This window comes from Gallus gallus, chromosome 1 (assembly GCF_016699485.2).
Source record: "Gallus gallus isolate bGalGal1 chromosome 1, bGalGal1.mat.broiler.GRCg7b, whole genome shotgun sequence".
In the NCBI taxonomy this organism is placed as follows: Eukaryota; Metazoa; Chordata; class Aves; order Galliformes; family Phasianidae; genus Gallus; species Gallus gallus.
Genome location: NC_052532.1, coordinates 138152049 through 138177335, shown reverse-complemented (window position 1 = coordinate 138177335; position 25287 = coordinate 138152049). Strand labels below are relative to the sequence as shown.

At 38.5% G+C, this 25287-nt stretch overlaps 1 protein-coding gene across 3 annotated transcripts in view; it reads right to left on the bottom strand.

Moving 5' to 3' along the window:
* MYO16 (myosin XVI) overlaps positions 1–25287 on the bottom strand; it is a 366647-nt gene that overhangs the window by 231767 nt on the left and 109593 nt on the right. For all 3 annotated transcript variants that reach the window (XM_004938536.5, XM_040662650.2, XM_416950.8), the window contains exons 3-4: positions 19002–19072; positions 16974–17117 (exon numbers count right to left, since the gene is read on the bottom strand). In XM_004938536.5, coding sequence (XP_004938593.2) covers positions 16974–17117; positions 19002–19072 — 215 coding nt within the window. The remainder of the gene's footprint in view (positions 1–16973; positions 17118–19001; positions 19073–25287) is intronic.

Genomic DNA, 25287 nt, shown 5'->3' with positions numbered 1-25287 from the left:
AAGCATAACCACAGATATCATTTATACATTCATTTACAAAATAAGCAACTATAAAATTCCAGGTATATTTGCATTTGTTGGAAAACTGACCAAATTTTATATAGCTTTGAAACAAATACTTTAAAGACATAATTCTGAGTAGCCCATCTGTGTTTCAACAGATCTTTTAAACTGTGTTCATTCACCTTAGCAGTAAGTAATGAGGTCGCAGGAATCTATTATCTTCTTATCATTTTGCCCAGCAATATTTGTCCATAATCATTCCCTAATGATTGTCCAGTCTTCTTCATTCCTCCCAAAATACGTGTTACCAAAATTCAGCACTCTCCTAATTTTTGTGAACATTCTTCTTCCCAACCAATGCTATCATCAGTAATCTTGAAATATTTAATTCAATGAAAACTCATCATTTTTTAATGTTTTGGAAAAACTACATTTAGCATTTATTAAGTTTGCAATGTTTCACAGTTTGTAAAGATATTAATTTGATAAGAAGGTAACTATGATTTGATAGATTTCTACATAGTCGAAGCTATATTTGTTATTCAGAAATTTACAAACACATTTATCCTGCAGTTTCATATTTCAGCTTTCACACATTTTCCAACATCCTTTTAGCCTTTCATCCTTGCAAACAGCAGCTATATCTCGTTCAAGCTCATTGGTAAAAACAAAACCAATAAAATTACCTGTAACTTTCCACTGTTTCTCAGTTTGGGCATTTAACTCCCATTATGCATATCAGTCACATTACCTTATGCTATTCTATACTGAACTGAATTACCTACATTTTTGCATAGTCTAAACCAATTATTCTTTGTTTGGGAAGTCAATACCTTTTCTCCAGTTTTCCATGTCAAGCCTTCAGAAGCATAAGCAAACAAGAGCCTTTTACCGACACTTGGGTCAGCCTATTTATTACCTCCACTAACCCTGCACTGTTGTAATTTACCTAAATCATTTGCTTTCAATACATACACCAGTTTTTTCCTTCAGCAGTTTACTTTTCAGTGACTGTACACATCAGTATTTAGGAAAGCATATCACAAGATACCCTTGATTTTTTTTATAAATTGTACCAGCACTGCATTTTGCCCTTCCAGCTCATTCACCAGTTCAAGAATTCATGATGATTCATTTGATGACCTTATTTTAATAGGTTCATGCTCTCAACCACTTCTATGTTACACATTTCAAAATACACCACATTGGTATTTCATTTAATTTCAATGTTTCCTAAAAGAAAACACACAAAAAGTCACATAAGATTTTAGAGAAGGACGGATTGTTGGGTTTGGGATTGGCATTTTTTTCTTTTTTAATACTGCACGTTTGTTCTGCCTAAATAAATAACATGGTATCAACTGATTTGATGGAACACTTCTCACTCCTTTCCCAACTCCCCTTCCCCCCCCCCAGAAGACAGCAGCCGACCAGGTCCCTAAAGTCTGGGAATCATAACTACTATTCCTCTTACAGTTCTGTTTTATTGGAATTTTGGAAATGTTGGAATTTTGGAAATGTTGGAAGGTTTGTTCACAGTACAGAAGAAGCTCTTCTGTGAGCTGGTCTTTTTTTCTCTGCTTCAAGAGAGGAGTGACAGTGAGAGAATTTGAAGATGAGATATGTTGCTGGCTTATTAGAGCTGTTGTGAATAACTTGATTAATTATTAAAAGAAGGATCTGAGGGAATCTTACGTGTGTTGAACATCTCATATTTTTCAGGAATGCCTAAAAGAAAGGACAAATGCAACCTGTTCTTACTCTGGGGGAGGGGAAGAGGCATACATCTATGTAGGTAAATATCTCCACATGAGAGGAAACAATGTACATGCATATCCTGCTCCATCAGGTCTAACACTAATGGCACAACAAAAATCATTTCAACCATGTTGTCCAACACACCAAGCTGCCAAAAACATCTCAATTTCCTTTCTAGTGCACAACCCTTTCATAGACTTTAAGAGATAACTAGACCAGTAGTTTCCAAACTATTTTATTGTGCACCATCCTTATCAGTAAAAAATTTGGGACTGCATTCTCAATATATGTATATTCATTTGTTTATAAATTAGATACATGTACCAGTGTACCAATGCTATGTACATAATGAAACATATGCAAAAACAGAAATGATTAAAACATTGTTCATGGGTGGAGATGAGGACAATGGATCACTCATCAATTACAGTAGGCAAAGCAGACACAGCGTGGGGAAGACTAATTTATCTCTGATAACTAGCAGACTAGAAAGTAAGAAATAAAAGGCTAACTAAGAACACCTTCCCAAGACAAGCTCTTCCACCACCATAATGCTTTATCTCTGCTCCTGCTCCATGTGGATCCATCCCACAGTGCTGTCCTTCCTGAACTGATCTGATCCCCATGGGCTTCCCACAGGCTGCAGCTCTCCCAGCACTGCCCCAGCATGGCTCCATACCACAGGTCCCACCCTTCAGGCACTGCTCCATATGGGTCCCCACAGGTGACAGCTCCCAAAGCCCTCTCTGCCCCACAGCATGTTATTCTCTACGGCTGCAGCTCTGCACGCTGTACCTCCTCCAGGCCTCATCCACTGATGTCTCATGGGCTCCTCCATAGCTGCACGTGGAGATCTGCTCTGCGTGGTGCCCGTGGGCTGCAGGGAAACAGCCTGCTCCTCCATGGGCCTCTCCTGGGCTGCAGGAGTTTCTGCTGCACACCCGGAGCATCTCCTGCTCTCCTCCTGCACTGACCTTGGTGCCCACAGGGCATGTTTCTCACTTCTCTCCCAGCTGCCGAAGAACAGCAGTTTTCACTTCCTTATTCTACTCTCCCTGAGCACATCCAGCATTGCTTGTGGCTCAGCTCTGGCAGTGGCAGGTCCCTTTGGAGCAACTGGAGCTAGCTGTGGCAGCCATGGGGCACTGCTGGCCTCTGCTCACAGAGTCTACCCCTACAGCCCCTCTGCTACCAAAACCTTGCCACATAAACTCACATACATGGTTGAGTTTTTGTGAATGTGTTTTTTTTCTTCTGTAAACAAGAATTTATTTTTTAAACCAAAGTTATTTACTACTGGGAATATATCCCCTTTGGCATCTCTTCCTTTTAGCAGCTCACAAGTACTTCTTTTTGTATTTCAGTACTTAAACAGAACCTGTCAAGTACCATAAGCCGAAACATGTTAAAAGACATGTACCTGCAGTCAACTGCAGAGCAAATTCTCTACATAATTTGTTCTAATACTAGTTTCTTCAAATTTTCAGCAATGCTTTCTATATATCTTGCCAAGCTATCTTCTGACAACAGAATTCATTTTAGAATTTGCCACCATGTTGTTTTCCCTACTTCAGTCAGTTTTAGTGCAGCAGAAAGAACAAGCAGTATGCTTGTGTTGGTGTCTGGCTTTTTGTTATTCTCTACTAATTAAGAAACTTCAAAAGAGGCTTTTAAATATCTATTGTTAAGTTCAGTGCATGACTTTAAACATCAACAATTCACAAGTCGTATAAAGAGCGACTGAGGGAACTGGGGTAGTTTAGTCTGCAACAGGCTCGGGGAGACCTTATCACTCTCTACAACCACCTAAAGGGAGGTTGTGGTGAGGTGGAGACCAGCCTCTTTCCTTGCACAACTAGTGACAAGAAGGAATGGCCTCAAGTTGAGCCAGGGAAGGTTCAGGTTGGATACTGGGAAAAATTTCTTCTTCGAAATAGTGGTCAGATACTGGAATAGGCTGCCCAGGGAGGTGGTGGAGTCACTGTCCCTGGAGATGTCCAAGAAACATTTAGATGTGGTACTAAGGGACATGGTTTAGTGAGGAAATACTGGTAATAGGTGGACGGTTGAACTGGATGATTTTGGAGGTCTTTTCCAACCTTGGTGATTCTATGATTCGACCTGATTAGATCTGCGCTCTTTTTTACCTCATAACATGGTTGCCAATCATCCTGTTTGTATTAGGAAGGGGTGAAATGTTTGGTCCGCCATTTTCCTCTTAATTTGTGCTTGCAATATTATCCTCAATCCATGGTTTCTTTGCAGAAATCCCTTAATGCCACATGACCATTTTGTGAGTGTTCATTTAGTTTAAACTACGTAATATAATCCCTAAATTCATTTAACTGGGTACAAAAAAACTGCAAAACATTGCAACACGCTGAAGCAGTGAATGAGTGACAGCACCACTGTCAACAACTCTGTTCTGTGGGTCACCCACTCTTCCCCCAGAACACCCAGCCTATTGTCTGTGACCTGAGACAAATACAGACAGAATGACAGTGCCAGCTTCAATAAATATGAAATACTAGTAAAGCTTAATTTGCTCTTTTATATTTTTACATAAAAAGCAAATATACCTAGAGGTTCTAATACATACCTCCCACGCATCAATGGATTGGCTTGTGCACCCCTCAGGACACGCACTCCACTTTGAAAACAAGATCTCACAATTTATCTTTTCATTTCCATATATTTCTTATATAGGTCCTAACAAAACCTGGAAACCAGTAGGAATGAGGAACTCAACAGGAACTGTTAAATAACTTCAAGCAAATGTCACCAAAAGATTGCCTTAATGCACTTTTCTCTTTGTAATTCTTTTTTTAATCATTTTTCTGCTTAATCAAGTGCTTGCACTGGCATATTTCTCATATGTCTGCCTTTTCTTACCCCCATTGGGACAATACTCGGTTTTATGAACCAGTATGCATTGCAGTTTCTCTTATAAATACTGCTGAGGCAAACAATTAATTACAGATCTAAGTATCATTCTCAGCTTACTGTCAGTGACAATGCATGCGACCTTTTGTGTCCTTCAAGTTTCTTTTCTTGAATAAAAAATCTTTTTTTTATTTTTTTCTTGCCTGTTATTCATTTTCTTTTCAAATATTTGAGAAAAGTTAGAGCTTTTTCCATGAACTTTTTTCCTGCCTGATTTCCTACTGTAGAAATTTAGCCATAACCTATGTTATCAAATATCCACCACAAAACTTTATTTGCTGGTGTTTGAACAAATGTAGATTTGAATATCCTCCTTATGTTAGTTTATTATTTTAAGCACACAACCAGGAGAATTATGTCTACAGAGCCCTCTGAACAGACATCATATGGGAATATAATACTAGAATGGATCTCTTGAGACATTATTTGATAACACAGGTAAATACATAACATTTAATCTCATTCACTTTAAGACTGATTTTAAAGCCAATTAGGTTGCTTTTGTTTTTGTTTTTTTCCCCTTTCCTATTACTCCTGAATGGAATGCTGTTTCCCACCTAAGTTTCCTAGCATTTGTGACAGTTAATTTCAGTCTAAATTCCTAGATATTTTATAATCACTTGTTTTCCTGGTAGCAGTAACCCCATGCTTCAATAGCTCTTTTTATCTTCTCCTCTATCTTGATTATTTACAGAAAGTTTCCACAATCTCCCTGTCTCATGTTTGTTGCTTTTGTGTTGTGTTCTTGTTTTGTTTTGAAGTTAAACAGATCAGTTATTTTTAGACACTTCTCAAAAGATAGCCTATTTCCTTGTTTATCTTTCCAATTTTCCTTGGTAGAATTCACAATTCTTTAACAGGTCTGTATATAGTTAACTACAGGCTGCCATTCCTTATTTGATGCAACAAAGCATTTCTCTCTCCGCTGGAAATATCTTCATTCTGACAGAACGAAGAATCACTTTTCCCTATTGGCAGATACAGATTTGTAATATATAATCATCTAACAATTGACTAAATCTCTGAGGTCTTTCTCTTGCCTTGCTATTTCCAGTTGATGATTCCTGAGTGTATCACAGAAATGCATGTTACTTGTAACTCAGAACATGACCTTATTCTTTGTACGCTTAAATTTCACACCTATTTTTGCTATTGAAGCCTTCCAAGATATCTTTCAGCATGAAATTCTAATCCTCACCCACAGTGACAAAGTATTGCAGCTTTGTCTTCAGCCAATTTTTTTTTATCATACTCTTATTTTTCCTCCCAAGGTTATCACCAAAAATTGTAAATAAAATAGCATTGTAGGACTGATCCTGAAGAAACCTCAGCAACTCCCAGCCCCATAGTTCCTCTCTTAAAAAGTAGACTGTTGCTTTGTTGTTACCAGTTTCTCAACCACTAGGCAGCTTTTCACGTCTGTAATTTCACTAGCACTTTTCTTCATATTCTCTAGCTATTCCCTAACAGCTATCAGCAAGGAAATTGTGTCACAGATATAACAGAAGCCAACTAGCATACATAAGCAATTAATCTCACTTCCTTCAAATATCTTCCAGTCACTGAACATTCCCAGATCATCACTTCCATAGCACAGATCTGTGTTCACTGAAGGTCAAAAGCTAGATGCTCATTTTCATCATCTTGTCGTTCCTTCATCCCCATTATCTGGAATCATGAGGATTACAATGAAGCTGATCCAGAATTCCCCATCTTTGTACATGCAGCCCACTTCTTGTCATACTTGTCCTTATGTGCTCCAGCCCAAAAACAGCGTAGTTTTTCTTCCCAACGTGAAGAGTAATTTATGAGTATTGTATTGCCTTCAAGACCATCTTCAATCTCAAGGTTAACTCTCCTTTACCTCCAGGATTTTTAATTTCATGGAAAAAATTTTGATGCTAAGGACTACAAATTGCACACAGTTTTATTTTGTCAGTTACCTGCTACATTCTGTAACATCAGAAATCAATGTTCAGTAGTGTTACTGTCAGCCAGTTCCTACTGTTCCTGATGTTTCTGCAAGCAAGCAATGCTTTTCACTGTGAGAACAAAGGCAGAAACATTCGATTCTCTCACCACTGTCCATAAACTCCTTGGCAATTTCTAGCCATCCAATAAGCATTTACAGACTCTTCAAACATAATAATCAGTCTCATGTCTAAGTGGAGATTTGCTTTCTGTGACTCCTTCCTGTGGAAAAAGACTAACTCATCAGATGCTCTAGCATTCTTTGCACCATAAAGTTCAGATTCTGTTTCAATAGTTATTTCTTCTGCCAGTGAAATATTCTGATGCCTTTCCTCTTTTCATCACATTATCCTTATTCTTTTACTAGACTTCTGCCCTTGAGCTATCTCCATTACTTACTCCTCTATTCTGATGACATGCTTTTATTCCTTTCTGAAGTTTCATCTTTTATGTAGTTCTAAGAAAATATTTTCCTAAAGTCTCTCTCTTCAGCAGTAGTTGTTCCTTCTTTCATCCTTTCCTTATAGGCATGTTACAATATAGACATATTCCTTGTTTAGTACCTATTTTGGTCAATCTCCATGTTTTGTTGTAGACAGAAGTACTTTCTTAAGCTGTTGTTTTCAACTTCCCTTCTGCAATATCTTCCTATCTCTGTATGATAAGCCTTAAATTCCTTCTTTGATAATTCTACTAAGCAGTCTTTTTTTTTTTTTCTTTTTACAAAAATAACTCTTATGATAACACTCATATACAAAATGCTTTCCAAGACCTCCCTGTCCAGTTAGGGTCCTGTTCTTATCTCTCCTTGGACCACCTCTACTGCTGCATTACTAGCTACCTTCATCCCTTTTTCCCAGTCTTGAAGGAGAAGCTACAGCTTCCCTTGAGTGTTGCCATCTGGTGTTTAGCAGCTCGGTAATAGCCTTCACCTAGATTAGTTCCATCCCAGCTCAGTCAGCTTTTACTCCTCTGTCAGCAACAATTAAAGACAGTCAGCCAGCAGCATGCACCCTCTGGAAGGTACCTCCGACACTCAGCACACATTTATTTGCTAGACTCTGCAGATTGCAAGCGAGGAAAACATTTTTTTTTTAGATATCCACTGTTTTTATATAAAGGCTTCATTAATAGCTGTCTGTAGAAACAGAGGAGAATAATTTTCTTTTAGGCCATATTATACTTTAAACTGGCATTCACAGTGATCTCCTGACCTCTAACTATTCATCATTCTCTCCCCGTTATAGTTTCATGATAAACTGACACAAAGGAGAAATAATTATTAAACAAGATAGAGTGGGAGGGCAGAACTACTTTCTTCTGAGGACACAATTGTTTGTTCTGCTTTAATTGTTTCTAAAACTATGAAAGATAAAAATCTTTCATTAAGTTCTAAAGCTAATGACATCCTGATCATTCCCCTCTGTTTGCTAAAACAGTCTGATTAAAAGAAGAAGGGCAAAATAACTGCAACTACTCTCTCATTACATGACTTGAGATACATCCCATACCAACTGTATGGGAAAAGGGAACAGAGGCTTGCAGCCCAATATGTCCTCCTTCCTATTCCCACCAGCAAATCTTTTCCTGTATTTTTTTTTCCAGTAAATCTCCATCAGATATGGGAAGAGCTACATACAAAAGGAATTATATATTAATAGCAAAAGCAGGCATCCTACAGAAAATATTAAAAAGTCTATCAAAAAAGCTTGGGGCTAAAACAGGAAAGGATGAAACAATAAATTCCATATGTGAAGAAGCAGCTGAATTTAAAATATTCAACTAGTACTACTAGCACTGGAGTCAGATTTAACTAATTAAATATACCCAGTTTTTATCTTGTCAGCCAAAGTGTGATAGTGGAAGGCTTTTAAGTAAGCGTTTCTAAAAGCTCCTTACAAAAACAAAGTACCATCACAAGTTGAACAGCATCCAGGGCAGTTCACGGCACTTTGGTAGAGCATATACAAGTGTACCCAGAAAAACTTCAGAGGATGCTGTCCTGCCATCTCATCTTTTCCCTAATCAGTTTCACACTCCACATACTGTTTGTTTGTTTGTTTGTTTGTTTTTTCTGGTGGGATACATGGCCCAGAACCTCTATACATCTCTGAAAACAATTTAAGATCACATGAAAAGGAGAACAAAGAAAAGTTAGTAGGTAACACACAGATGCTAAAGAACACTACAAAGGATTTCACAGAATCAAAGAATCACAGAATGACCCAGGTTGGAAGGGACCTCAAGGATCATGAATCTCCAACCCCCCTGCCACAGGCAGGGCCACCAACCTCCCCATTAAATGCTAGACCAGGCTGCCCAGGGCCCCCTCCAACCTGGCCTTGAACACCTCTAGGAATGGGGCCATCCACAGCCTCTCTGTGCAGCCTGTTCCAGCACCTCACCACTCTCACAGTAAAGAACTTCCCCCTGACATCCAACCTAAATCTTCCCTCCTTCAACTTAAAACCATTTCCCCTTGTCCTGTTGTTATCTACCCTTTCAAAGAGTTGAAGATTTGAAGGACTATATCATTCACCTACAGTTAGAACAATAAGCCACGTTACAAACACCCAGAGCAGGAACACACAGTGCTGATAATGATTAGAGGAAAGAAAGCTATATGTCTTATTACAGAAAATAAATAAATGTAGGCCCTACCTGAAACCCCAGGACAGAGGTTTGTTACACTTTCAACATTATAATAACATTAGCATTTTGGCTAAACTGTTCATATGGCATTTACTGCAACTTTTTCACTGTCCTCTACATCTAAAAATTTTTTGTGAGTGATGTGGTGGTTTAACACCTATGGGAAGCTAAACATCACGCAGTCAGTCTCTCACTCCTCCTCTTCAACACAATGAGGGGAGAAAACATGATGAAAAGAAAACTTATGAGTTGACATAAAGACAGGGAGATCTCTCACCAATTACCATCGCAGGCAAACAAGACATGACTTGGGGAAGACTAATTTATCACTGATAACTAACAGAGTAGAGCAGTAAGAACTAAAGACAAACTAAAAACACCTGTTTTTCTAAACTAAAAACAGATCTGCTCTGCGTGGCGCCCATGGGCTTCAGGGGACAGCTTGCCCTCCTTCTACACTGAGCTTGGTGCCTGGAGGGCTTCTCTCATGTTTCACTCCTCTCTCCCAGTTTTTCTCTTTCTTCAGTGTGCTCCCCCAGAGGGACACCCAGCAGCTCTGATCTGACATGGGGCAGTGCTGGGCTCTGCTCACAGAGGCCACCCCTGCAGCCCCTCTGCTACCAAAACCTTCCCATGTAAACCCAACAGAGTGCTCTAGCTCGTTTCTTTGAAGGAGAAATCTAATTTTGAATTTTGTAGTTCAGTTCCAGTTCCAAAAAGCATGTGAATAAACACATTTAACTGGCTGGCTGACAGCTCTTATATTTGCTTTGCTTTTCCTAGTAATGTCAGTAAAAAGAATACACTAAAAATGTATTTCTACTCCCCCAATTTTCCTTTACCCGTATGCAAAAGTTCCTGAGGATGTAGTACTGCTCTCCGCCATCCTAATTAATGGACTGTCATGTTTATTACAGCAATGCCATCAGGTCAATGAAGGGATAAATATCCTCAGTGTAAAGCACTGTACAACACTGTCTCCACTTTCCTAATTTTATTTGACATAATCTGCGTTATGGAGGATAAAAACATTATATTCATGTTACTCATTGCAAGATGCCTCCTGAAGATGTTAAAATGAAGTAATAAAAAATCACTATTAAAATGAATTCCCACCTGTTTTCTTTTCATTTTCAACTTTATGTCAGTCAACCTAAAAGAATTCCGCAACTACTACGGAGTTGGAAGGAAAGGAGGGAAAAAGAACTACCAACAAAACCAAAACCAAAGATGTACTGCAAAAGAAAACCTGTAACTTCCAATGTTATGTGCAAGTCTAACTGTACAATTATACGAGTCCAAAGCTCAGTGATGCATTATCTGTTACGTGCTCTGAAATTAAGGTGTAACAGATAGTCATAAAGGTACTTAAAGATCATAACACAGCCATAGTTCATCTTGAGAAAAGGTACTAAACGTAGGAGATCAACGTGACTGTGAACCACTTAATACCTACACAAATACCACGTTTCAAAAATTGAGAGAAAAGAATGGGTCAAGATCCAAATAAACATATCACAGAGTTGCACAGACACAAATCAGAATCTGATCAGTTATGTTTTTTCCATTTAATTTTCAATTCCTTGGGGTAGTAAATAGAGTGGAGAAGATGGAGCAGCTGAACAACTTTGACCTCCATTGCCTTTTTAATTATCCATGGCTGATTTCTTAGAGAATTCACAATAATTAAAAATGTTGTCGAGCTGAAGAAAAATTAAGAGAAACAGGAAAAAAAGTCATTCAACAAAGTGATATTTTTATTTATACACCCTACTCTTTGAGTAGCTGAGTATTATTTACTAAATTGCAACAGTATTAATTTCACTATTTCAATTAACTGTAACTCAGTTAGCACTTCCAGTGAGACAAAGCACTCTGGAAATTAAATTGCCAATCTTAGCTAGTATTTCAATTCAATATAGAAAGCAGTATCAAAAATGAATGCAAAATGCTGCATTGTAATGCACCCAGAGACAATGGGAAAGAAAAACACCCCAACCAGACAGAACTGCTGTCAGCATGTCCTGTCCTGAGATTTCACAAGGCAACAAGGGAAGACAGCAGATAACATCTTGTTGCTTTTCACACCCTCTTTGAGATTTCATTTAAGCACAAATGTATATAAGCTTATGCATCTTCTTTCTTAAGTGAAAGTCACTTGAGCACTCTCTTCAAGCTGCTAGAGAAGGCTGCTGCACACAACATCCACAAAAAAGTCCCCTGTCCCAAGGGAAACCTCAGTACTAATGCTGCTAGGCAGTGATTGATGAATCTGACCTTTCCCATCTCATTTGCATGTATGGCAACCAGACCTCCAAAGATTACCTTTGGTCTCTTCATTTCCTTGTGTGCTAGTAGCTGCCCCAGGGCAAGTTCTTCGGTGGCGGGCTACATGGGATATATTTCCTGGCTGAACTGCCCAATGCCCTCATCTGCAGACAGCTACAAAGTGGAAAAGACTTAAATATGTTCCATGGAAAGCTATACTACCTGGGGTAAAAAGTTGGAACGGAAAGAAATTGCTTCAAGTATTTCATTCAGCACGTATTCCCAAAACTGCCTACAATTCCAGTAGGCATCCAGTAGGACATGACAGCACATTATCACATGACAACATCCACAGCCTCTCCTAGCTTTCAGGGAGAGGCATTTAAGCTAATAAGCTTTGTCTTTCCTATCTACCAGAGGACAGAAACACCAGAGGACAGAAACAGCGGGTTACCACAGTCAAGCTGATGAACAATAGATAAATCACTATCTTGGCTGAGCCAGAGAACGTGAAGACCACCAAAAGTGCAATATAATCAGAATCTAGGTATGCTTAATTAGGTCTTCATTGATAGTCTTCTCAGATCTGTATACCCTATATTCCCTTTTTCTATTTTCCCTTCAGGAAACATTTTGAAACCCACACTAAGGAAACCTCCATTGGTCTCTATGACTGGTTGGTAGGAATTAGCATTTGATCAGGTCTCAGTTGAAAGACCACGCTGTTATTTTTTGGTTCACATCTTTAAAACAGATAATAGAGCACTGTCTAGGTTATAAAGTCAATCTAGAAGAAATATTTATCTAAAAGTAATTCATGAGGGTACACGAAGTGTTATTTATTCTTTCAGCTAAAATCTGTGACATAATAGAAGCTGCCTGTGGCTCGTATTAGTATTATCCAGGCTCATGCTACACATTAGACATGGCCCATGAAACACTCCAACCTCAAGGCCAAGTAATTTCTAATATCAAATGTTCACGCAAAGACAGTTCAAGGTTGTGAAAAATACTTGCCTCCAACCTCAATTTCCATTTTCACTTTGTCAAATATTATTAAAGATAGAATTAATGTCACGGTTCAAAAACTACTGCTTACCTAAGAATAATTTCCTTTCTCTCCACAGTACTCTATTTATTATTAACACTCCAGAATGGAGAGTATAAAGGAATTATTTATCTGGTCAAGGAAAGTATGCCATAAAAAACACTTACTACCTAGAATGTACGCAAATTTATTAAAAGTTTTGCAAATAAGATAAGAGAACTCCAACACTAAATGTGAAACTACATACGAATGCAACTCTACTTACCAAGACCTTAATATATAAAATGATCTATTTATTCCAAGTTGTCAGAAGACACCTGGAGAAGACCACTTATGATAAACAGGAACAATATGAAACAATATTCAAATGATGGGAATCAAAAAATAACTTCAGATATAACTATGTGTAGAAATACTTAATGTTTTTTTTTTTAATTAGATTGGGCTTGAAAAAAAAAAAGGCAGACTTCAGAAGTGTCCAGCATAACCCGCTAGCTGCTCCTGTTAATGTTAACAACAGCATAGCATGCAGTATTTCTGGAAATTCCCATTGAGCAGTACAATGATTGTTATGGACAAGCTTCTCCATTCTAATCTGCTGATCGGTTTAGAAGAGCAGATAGAATTCAAAGAATACATTATATTTGTAATAGAAAAGCATAAGAAATGGACATTCCAAACAAAGCCAAATATGACAAAGGCGGCAACTCTACTATTAAAAAAAAAAAAAAAATGTACCTGAGAAAATTCTAGGCATTGCAGCCAGCTGGCACGGGACAGATCTCACTTAGTCCAGTAAAGTCTCTCAGCCTCTACATCATATGAGCTGTATACAAAATGTACCATGGGACTTTACAACTTCAAAAACGCATTGGGAAATTGTCCAGAAGGAAACAAAAAGGCACATGCCAAATTCATGCCACAGGCCTTTCTAGCAGTTTACTAGTACAGTTTATCACAGTCCAGGAACGTTCCTGGACACATCTTAGTTTTCTAGAGCAGGTACAGCCTCAGAGGCCATCAGAATCCTAAGAGATTACAAGATAAGATTTGATGTTAAAAGCAAAGGTACAGACTGGAGAAAGCTATTACAGAACAGTGTAAAACTAACTCCAAGTTCCAAATGATAGTTTCACTGAAGCCCAGGTCATTTAAAGAAGGTCAGGCAGTAACCACAGTACTTTCTTCAGATACACAGCGTTATATTAGAGTTAGAAGAGTCAAATCATATTACTGTAATTCACTATGATTAAGTAAATCTGAAGATTATCCTCACTACTGCTGAAAGCCGTTTGCTTGTGATGGCAAATTTACAATTCCATGCATGTCCAACCCACAGCCCGGCACAGCTCACACTGCAGCCACCTGCTGCCCCATACCATCATGGCTGTAGCTCTGCCCCATCCAGCAGGTCTGGACCCTCAGCACCAATCAAACATCAGCGTGCTATTAACCCCATCTGGGCTGAAATCAGCACATGGGGCACAGTGCAGTGCCAGCTCTTTATGGCAAAGAAGTGTACGGATTTTGATATATTGGCTAAACACAGTCCTGTGAACAGCAAAAATACGCAGCCATGCTTTCTGTTGTGACAAAGGAGCCTGAGGACAGGTTCCAAGATTGCAAAAAAATCACCATTTCTTTTTGTTTATTTGCGATTCCATTTTCAGTCATAAATACATCACCTGTAAATTTTCAGATGGAATGTATACAGTTGCAATCAAAAATCTGATCATGTCTCTTTATCAGACATCTACAAACCCTCTCTTACCAAAGAGAAATATCCTTCATTTCAAAGTCATGCCTTATTTGTGTCATCGCTTTTGGCAGTATGTTCAGTTGTGAACAAATATTCTCAAGGATGAAGCAGAGGAAAAATAAAGTTTCATCAAAAATCTCTACTGGATTTACCTTACTTACTGGATCTACCTTAAGAGCTCATTAACTGCAACCACTGCCATCAAACTCAACTGATGGGTTACCTTCACAAAAACAAGATCAAATATCCCACCAGCTTTATGTTTTTATTGCTGACTTCTTGTATGTTTTAATAATAAAAAAAAACATTCAAAATTAAAATAAGTTTTGATACTTCATATACATTAACTACATTCTATATTTAATAAGAGCTGCTCCAAAAGTAATGCCTCCTGTTTTATTATGTTGGTCCATGACATCAAAGGCAGACATTGGTGGTATGACAGTAGAGGCTGAACCTTTCTGCCAATGTTCCATTACTTTTTGTTGTCATGTGACGGAAGACAGTAAAGGGGCAGTCTGACAGAATGGCATCTGACGTGGAAGTGCATATGAAACAAAAGGCTGTCACTGAATTCCTCCATGAGGAAAAAATGGCACCCAATGATATTCATTCACACTTACTGAATATTTGGAAAGAGCAAACAGTGGATGTAAGCACAGTGGATGTAAGCACAGTGAGGCAGCGGGGCAGTGGGTGGTATGTTTCAGCAGTGACAACAGCAACAGTGGTTCACCTCTGCAGGTACATATTTTTACTAGTGCAGCACGCAGGCTCTTGTTCATCAGTGGCAAAAGTACATAACTAATGGTGGTGACTATGTGGAAAGGTAGTCTGTTGTAGTTGAGAATTTGCTCAAATGAACAGCGTTATTGTGTTCTTCATAGCTGTTGTCATTTCCATGGAAATAAGTAGGAGGCATTACTTTTGGAGTGGCCTACATGTACGCAGCCCAAGACTATTTCTCTTCACTCTGTGTGGCCCAGGCAAGCCAGAAGGTTGGACACCCAGTATATATATTCAGCGAAGTACAACTCAATATGATAGCTTTGACTTACATCGCTGAGCCAGTATAGGCATACAGTTCCAGAACAGTGCTCCCTCCCAGCTATAACCTTCAGGCAGAGACAGATACTCCTCTACAAGACAAACTTAGCCAGCTATCTGTGTCTAACTAGACAGCTTTCCACACAAAGTAATGCTGAGATTAGGTCTGAAGGGTCCTTGGTGGACAAGTTGAACACTAGCCAACATTAGCTCTTGCAGACATAGATTTCCTGAACTGCACTACCAGCAGGCCAAGGCACTGGTGGAAGCTCAAAACTGATAAAGCAGATTCCCTGGTACAAGGAAGATGTGAATGTCTTGGGGAGATCCTTGCAAAAAAACACATAATAATGACGAGAGCATCTGTCATACAAGGTAAGGCTGGGACTTTTCAGCCTTGAGAAGGCTCAGGGGGATCGTACCAGTTTATATAAATATTTGATTGGGGCAGTAGAGAAGATGGAGCCAAGCTCTTCTCAGTAGTGCTTAGTGAAAGGACCAAGAGGCAACAGGCACAAACCAAAATACAGAAAAAAAAAATGTTTAAACCTAAGAAAAAGCCTTTTTTTTTTCTATGCAGGTGGTCAAACATAGGAGTGGGTTGCCATAGGACATGGTCCTAGAAAAGCTGCTGTTGCTGGCCCTGCTCTAAGCAGAAGGGTTGGAATAAACAATCTCCCAAAGTGATTCCATGAAAACTATTACCAAGTATACAGTCTTTCAAAAATATTTCTCCCTTAATTTTACCTGTAACATTGAAATATTATAATATTCTAAGAAATGCTTATCTACTTGCAATGACCTATTAAAAATATATATACAAATTTTAAATTGATGCAAATAGATTAGAAAACTAAGTCAGACTGTGAATTGTTTCTGCACTACTGCTTTAAAAAGCAATAGGAAATGAAATGGGACAAACAGTTGCTTTAATATCCTTAATATCCTGCAGTCCCAAGAACAGAAGCATAAGAACAAAGTTGTTCTCTACAGAGGCTGAATGTCATATCTATCACTACACTGGGTATATACGGCTTCAAAAAGTCAAAGTTGATTAGACAAATATTAAATTGGCCTCATTTTGGTCGTGTCCACAAACACTTCTTTATGAATACTGAGAGTAATTGAGTGAATATTTGCTTTTAAGAAGGAGGTTTTGATAAGATTGTCTGCCAACTCAACCCTTAACAGAAAGTGACAAGGATAAAAGAAAAATTATCTGAGTATCCCATTTGGGACTGAGTGCTTATCAGAGATATAAGCTCCTGACTACAGGGAAGAGACAGGGGAGACTTGTCATGACATACATTCATAATGTATTCTTATTAAAGATCTGAAAATGCCTTGCTATGTATCTTCTAAAAATCCTGAGCACCAAAATAATGTCAAAAAATAAACATATACAATATATGCTTTTACTGATATGATTAGCAATATAGTGCTTTCACACAGCAATTTCAAACTGTATGGTGCTACACTCTGTTTCCTTTTCAAGCACACAATGCATTGGACTGTTTTACTTACTAGCAGCAGCAGCAGGACAATATCAGGATTATCACAAGCACAGGCTACATGCATTGATGTCCAAAAATCCTCATCTTGATGATTTACATTCACTCCTCTGTCAATCAGAATTTCTGCAGCAAATGCATTATCGTAGCGAGCACACTAGAAGAAAGAGCAGATTAGGGATAGCATTATACTCCTTGCACAACTGAATTCATTACATATTTTTTTCTCTATTTAAATTTAGCAGATTATATGTTTGTAGACAACAGCTGATAAATCTATAGAAATAGTTCTGCAGAGACACCAAGTTCCATGTGTATGACTCACGGAATCCCTTATTCCCTGTGAAAAAGCACTAAATAAAATCTGCTGAAAGCTGCAGTGAAGATGAGCTGTCTATTCATTCAATATCGTCCTTCCAAATTAGTGCACAGGAACTGAATAAACTCATCATGAGTAGTAAGCTGCAAGAACATGCACTCTCACACACACATACATCCACAAATACTCTAACTCCTGCCTTTTATGCAGTTTGTAGCAGTAATACACACCTCTCTATACTTCAATCCACTGCCTTTAGCAATTCCTGTTCAAGTCTCTCTGACAAACACATACGCTGCACATTACAGGCATGCTTGGGGTAGTGTGGGTGTGGGCATGCATGTAAGCACGTGTGTTTGCACACACTGTTTCATTTTGAGGGTGGAGATAATCATTTTTTGCAAAGAAGATTAAATTAGCATAGGCATTGTTTTCTTACTCTTTTTGCCACATCTCAGATCACACGTGCTTACAGATGATACTTAAGGACAATTAGAGCACCTAAGGTAACATCCTGAGTCTGGCCTTGCATATGAGCTCAGTAACTAGAAGATATTAGAAGAAGATCAAGTTGGCAATTTGCAAGTGAGTATGAAATAATTATTCTGTCACATCTAATATCACATGTAGAACCACACCATGGCATCCAGTTTGCTCATCTGCATTAATATGATATGGAAGCTAGGACACTGGAGGAAAAGGGGAAGAAGGAAAAGTGCCCAGATGGGTTCCATCGTGCAGTCAAGACACAGCTGAGGTACCTCGGTGAATGCAGGAGTTGCATATAGTATTGGGTTCATAAATACAGATACAGATGAAAAGTTCAAGTTTTAATAAATCAGAGATAAGAATTTTTATAATACAGATCAACATAATCTCATACCAACCACATTTTCAAGCTATTGTTAAGCAAAAAAATTTCCAAAGTGCTTCCAAAACCTAAAATGAAACATTCTGCAAGCAGACTTTTAACTAGATCTTTTATGCACTTGCTGTATTTCTGAAGTCGCATTTCTTTTAGTGGCACTGTGAAATAAAAGTAGAATTCAAATATCTTAAAATAGTTTCACACTGAACAGAAAGCACGTCTACAATTGAAGCATCACAGAGGACACAAATGATGATCAGACTTAAGAATTTATGGTAAGCTTTGCCAATGGGTTTGGTCTCTGTAGTCTTTTCTGTATGGTAGTCTTTCTCCTACATGCCCTTACTTCTTGCTTCTCTTTTGGTCACTGCATATGTGCAGTTTTCCTTCCATCCTCTACGTAATCCAAATGGCAATGTAAATAATGATAAATTAGATGCAGACCGTGTTAAGTATCTATGAGTAGAAAATTAGTGCAAGAAAATATGCACAAAAACAAAAGGAAAATGTTATATCATGGCGCTCTTCATATAGGAACTATGAATCTTTGAACCACACAATTCTATCTTCAAAATCAAACAAATTTCCTTTGTTCTTACTGTGCAGAAAATTTATAAATAAAACATTTCATTTAACTTGATTAGTTACCATTCCTATAATGTGATCCACCCTTTGATAAGAAATTTGACCATTTATTTCACATGCATAGCTGGATGCCTTCATAATTACCACGGAGGACAGTGTAGATAAAAAAAACTTTTGCTCAGAAATTCTTGCTAATATTCCCAATCTGCTACTCAGCATCCCACTGTATTTATCCACAGTCACTAACACTAATATTCAATCACTCTTACCAGATGGAGCAAGGAACCTCCCGAGGAAACAAGCATATGAGGGTCAGCACCATCCTTCAACAGCCGCAGCACTGAAATATCAAAGTAAAGAGGAACAAGAGTTAATGCAGCAATACAGCCAATTCTGAGTTGTTAATTGCCTGATTCTTCCCCATCTTCATTAACAGATTTAATAATATATGCAAACTGCTGAGATAACATTTGCAAAACTATCATGTCAGCATCTCCCATCTCATCTATTTTAATGGCTAGGCCTGGAAGCAAAGAACCTTTGATAACAATGTTAAATATGAACAGTATCGAGGACTTCTCAAAAGAACAGATGATGAGCATGTTAGCTCTGTACATAGCAGAGGGGAGGAAAGAGGCTCTTACTCAAGGTCACAATCACCTTAGGAGCAAAATCGCAGTCTATCAGTTTTATTTGATTTTGCAGAGTTCCCATAAGACCTGCTGGCTTTTTCAGTAAATAATTGAAAATAGCATTCATAAGTTGTATCACTCAACACTAATCACCAAACCATAACTAAATGATCTGATCTGCACTCAATTTAACCTTTACAGTGCATTGTCAGATTACTGATGCAGAATAATTCTTAAAATGATATTCATAGTTCAACCTCACTCCCAGTTACACCTATCGGTCTTCCTTTAGAAATGAACATAGGCTTACAAATGCAAGCAGAAAAACAACCCTGCTTATCGGTGCCCACTCAAGGGTGAAAATTCAGCACTTTTTCCCAATGGTCTTCACTGCCTTTATAACCTTTTCACTTGGAATTTAAGCACTGAATAACTCATGCCACCAGTGCTCATTCCTGGAGCAGGACAGCGCAGTGACACTGTCAGGCACCATCAGGGGAACTCACCCCAGCACTGCAGTCCTTTCTTCACTGAACTGGCAAGAAAAATCCTTTTAAAAAGCCTCCAGTCAGGAAAGTAACTGCCAGTAATGTACAGTGAATAGAAACATAGCTCATTTTGTCCCCATCATCTGGAAATCCTGAGTTTTATTCCTATTTAAGATTCCTGGACAGAGTCGAGCAAAGGCCCACATAGCATTCTAAACTTCTGGGTACCCCAAGCCTCTGAGTCACTGCAATTTCTGTCCTACAGGAGAGCCATGAATTTGTCTCACGGCTGTTCCAGATCCTAAGAATCTGTCAAGAGAATAATCATAGAATGTTTCAGGTTGGAAGGGTGTTTAAAGATAATCTAGATAGAATCCCTGCTGTGGGCAGGGTCGCCAACCACTAGATCAGGCTGCCCAGGACCCCATCCAAGCTGGCCTTCAGTGCCTCCAGAAATTGGGCATCCACAACCCCTCCGGGCAAGCTCTTCTAGTGCCTCATCACCCTCTGAGTAAAAAAATTTCTACTTAACATCTAAACTAAAACTTCCCTCTTTTAGTTTAAAGCCATTCCCCTTGTCTTTCACTTTCATTTTCAGACCATGTAAAAAGTTGGTTCCCCTCCTGCTTGTAAGCTCCTTTCAAGTACTGGAAGGAGGGCTCCAATGAGGTCCCCCCAAAGCCTTCTCTTCTCCAAGCTAAACAAGCCCAAATCCCTCAACCTTTCTTCATAAGGGAGGTGCTCCAGCTCTCTGATCATCTTCATAGCCCTCCTCTGGACCCACTCCAAAAGCCTCCACATCCTTCTTGTGCTGGGGGCGCCAGGCCTGGACACAGTACTCCAGAAAGGGCCTAACAAGAGCCAAGTAGAGAGGGATAATCATCTCCATCACCCTGCTGGCCACCCTCCTTTTAATGCAGCCCAGGATACTGTTGGCCTTCCGGTACACACTGCTGGCTCATGTCCAGCTTTTTGTCCACCAGGACCCCCAAGTATTTCTCCACAGGGCTGCCCTCAATGAATTCTTCACCCAGTTTGCACTCATATCTGGGATTGTCTCAACCCAAGGGCAACACCTTGCATTTGGCTTGTTGAACCTAATTAGGTTCTCACGTGCTCACTTTCTGAGCCTGCCAAGTCTCTCTGGATGGCATCCCTTACTTTTACTGTGTCAACTGCACCACTCAGCTTCCCAGTGTCCATGTTGTTTGTTGATAATGATGTTGAAGAGCATGGTCCCAGGACAGACTCCTGGGAGACACAACTCATCACTGCCTCCACTTGGACATAGATCTGCTGATGACAACCATCAGGCTATGACTATCCAAGCAATTCTTTATCCACCAAATAGTCCAGCCTTCAAAACTCATCTCTCTCCAATTTAGAGATAAGGATGTAGTGGGGGACCATGTCAAAGACCTTGAAATAATGTGCATAATGTGCACCATCTCCTCCTTACCCATGCATTTTGTGTGTCTTCTTTATCTTGAGAATATCTTTTAATTCCATTTTCACTGTACTAAGTGCACTTACTGCATTCAAACATTCAGTTGACCTATTTGAAAGAAATCAGCTTTCTTCTCAGACACTGTACATTTTCACAAGTAATGTCTTTGGAAAATGCTAAGTTATTTCTTATCGTGTGTCCTAGACGTATGCTGCCTAAGAAAGAAAATCTGGCTAAATGGTCGCAAGCCTGTAAAATTCATGTGAAAATGGGACTGGAAAAGGCTTGGCATTATGATAACTACCTGCTCCACACACGGTAAATGCAGAGGTATATTGTGAGCAAATATTTACATTGGTTATACAAATCCATTAAATTTTCTGCTCATGTTTAAACTTTGAAAATCAAACATCAATCCAAACCACTGTATAAATTCACAATTTATGAGTAGTTCCATGTACTTATTTCAGCTCACCCAAGGTTTCAGTTAGGTTCATTTATATAACTCTGAAAGACTAGATGTTCTGGCAAATGCCACTTTGAAAGCTAACTACAATTAGAAGCTACCGTAGTCTCTAGTTTACCCATAAAAAGCAGAAGTGGAACATTAAGTAACCTGAAATAAAACAACTGTCAAGCAAGATGAAAAGCACCAAAGGAGAGGGGGAAGGTGGAGAAATACATACATATTTTCATGACCTTGACAAAAAAAATGGATGAATGACAAAAAACAATGCATTTCTTTCAGCCCTCAGGTCTGGAAATTCAATTCTAAAGTACACAGTGTCCTCGTCTAGACAGTCTATCAAAAATAAAAGCACAGAACTAAGTTCCTCCCTTCTTTTAATATCTAAATTGCTGACCATATAAGGAGATGCTTCCTCCACCTCAGGTTTAAGTCAGCTATGACTTTTCCTACCTCCTAAAAAGGTGTGCAACTGTATCATTTTCATTAGACAATATTTTCAGTGTTTGTATGTTACACCTTTTCTTTAGCAGGACATAAAACACCGATTCTGTATCACAAAAGATTTCTTACAGCTCCAAAAGTAATTTCAACATGCCAATCTGGTCAGGATTTCATCTGAACAAGTTAACTCAGTCATTCTCCTTCCTCCATCCCTTATTTTCAACAAGGAAAAAAAAAAAAACTACCCATTTCAGACTCTCAGCCACTTTATATAGTGTTTTTGTGTCACATTTTTTCTCAAGAAAAAAAAAAATAAACAAGAAAATAATGGCAGTAAAGATAAGACACAACATTTCTTGTTTGATCATTGAGATGAAATCACTCATTAAGAGTCTTGAAAACACGAAAACTGTTTTAAAGCTAATTCCCTTTAAGCAAAGACAGAGGATGAAGATCCTACCTGTTTGCTAGGAGCAGGACAAGAATGGAAAACTGCATTTCTAAAAATATTCCACAAAAATAGCATCTGGAGCCTAAAAGTGTAACTGACACAGAAAGCCCTTGGACACTTGTGTACAAAAACATACAGAGAATTTATTGTCTCTTCCCTTCATCAAGCCACCCAGGGTTTTAGTGCTTATACAACAGTTATGCAGAAGGAAGGAACATCTTTCCAGATCCATTCAGTGACACTGCTTTTGAAGGCAAAAAAAGACAGATCATTTCTAGATCTGAAATTAAAATTCATAACGATTCATGTCTTTACCCTGCTTCCCCCCCAGAAGAAATATGTACCAAGATTACATCACAAAGAAACAATACAAAACTGCAAGACTGAAGTAGAACATCAATTATGACCATAAGGAAATGAACAAGTCATATACAAAGAAACCAGAGTAAGTAGATAAAAGCTTAGCACTTCTTTTCCTTGTCTGAATTATTTTTTTCCTCATTACTGTGTGCTTTATTCAGTGCTTTGGGAAATTCACATCACAGAGACTACTTAGGAAGATATGCAAACTCTCAACTGGGCAAGAGTCTTTGCTCCAAACTAGGATTAAGTGAAACATTCCTCTGCATATAAAGGCAAGTAAAAAAATATTCCTCTTTTCTTGAATTCTACCCTTCTCTGAAAAACATAAAAAAAAAGAAAACAATGAAAAGATCACAGAAGCAGAACTCCCCTCCCAACCATGCAATTCACTTAGGTCTTTCACTGAAGGATACAGTCAACAGGAAAATCTTCACTTTTATGTTCAGCTTTTCCTTTTGATAGAACTACTGCCAGTAATTTGGGGAAAAAATTCCCTAATGAGGACAACAAGTCATACACAGCTATATTCTAGACATGCTGCATCTCCCTTAATTAGTGCAATTTTTAAGATAGTTTTCAAAGGATTTCTTTCAAAACTATTTTGATATATATTCTTTCATGGAAGAGAAATCTCCAGGAAAGAGAAGGGACTGAAAATAGTCCTTAAGACAGGAAGCTGACATTTACTTGAAAATTAAAATTGAGAACAACATTTTTAGTAAACTCTCAAGCTCCTCTTTTGCATTCTTAAAGAGGTCCATCCATTCTTCTAAGATCTTTCAGATCTAACATGCAAAATTATCAGCAAGTTAAAGAACTGATACAACCATTCACAAACTGTACTGTCTAATAAAGCTTTTTAAAAAGCACTGGAGTGATGAAGTTGGTCTCATGTTAACTAAATTATTCCATTGAGCTGAATAGCTTTCCACAATTCATTGACTGTATCGACTGAGTTACAACTTTCTATGCAGCCCTACAGTCCAGTAAAGCTAGCACTGCCATGCCTGTTATCAGTCACAGGCCTTGAAATAGCCTTCCATGTGAGGCTAGGGCTGTAAGGCTTACTTCATCTAGGCTTGTTTGGGCATTTTTTCAGCTTTTTTAGTCTCTACAGCAATTATCTAACAGCCAGTGACAATGAGCTGATGTTTTTGTTTGGTTTTAAGAACTGGGCAGTAAGTGTTAATAACTTTGTTATACATAGGAATAAATACTACTTCTGCTGGGCAATGACTAATAGTATCTAACTACTAGCTATTATACTATGTAGAACCATGTGCAACCTTACATGTTAGAGTGCAAAGGAGTAAAGTCTGAAGTGATAGCAGAGCCTTGCACATGATTCCTGAGGCCCCAGGGCTACCAACAGCTCACTAGTGACCACTACAGTTATGCGAACTTTAGATCTGGGTAAACCAGTTTTATTCTTAACAGAAAAGACAGAAAAAGAAATACCCAGTAAATGTAAAACTTACCTTTTGCTGTGTTGAATATAGGTTACTAGTAGATGTTTCTAACAGTCATTCCACTGGGAGTTGCAGCTATCTAATGTAAACTTTGCTCCTGTTAACACTTATTTCTGTTCTCAGTTTATCAGGGATACATACCTCTAGCTGGAAGGCTTTACTTGTTCGTTATGTGAAGAAATGTAACTTACTGTGGACACCTAAGACCATGCTGTTGCTGAAATGGATCTTTCTATTCACCTGCTGCCTCAGGCTGAATGTTTCTGTCACCTCCCTTGTGCTGGCACAAGACAAAGACTACTTTTCAGCTAGATAAACTATTTGGGAATGGCTTGGAATGGCTACAAACAAATATGAAGACTGGAGTAACCACCACTTTCAGCAATGGTTGAAAGTAGTTATGGCGTAAGTCAACCATGAAATTGTGTAACTGGATAACAGAAATGACACTGAACCAAGAAGAACAGTATATTTCTACCTTCAATTAACGAAGTGCCATATTTTGTCTGGTAGTCACTCCATAATCAGATTGTTCATCCAACAATAGCATCTTAAACCCTGTATAGGTACACCACTTAGAATTCTTGCCTTCTTCATTCTTCCCTAATATGCTTTCCTTATTCCAGTCACGCTGTACTTTCAGCTTGAACTGAAGATAATTACGAGGAACCCGTTAGACAATTCAGCTGCACATGAGATGTACAGATGAACACCAATCTCTGTTATGTTAGTCTTAATCAGAGCAGGAAATGAAATCAATTAAGATATCATAAATTTTTAGTAAACGCCATCTTA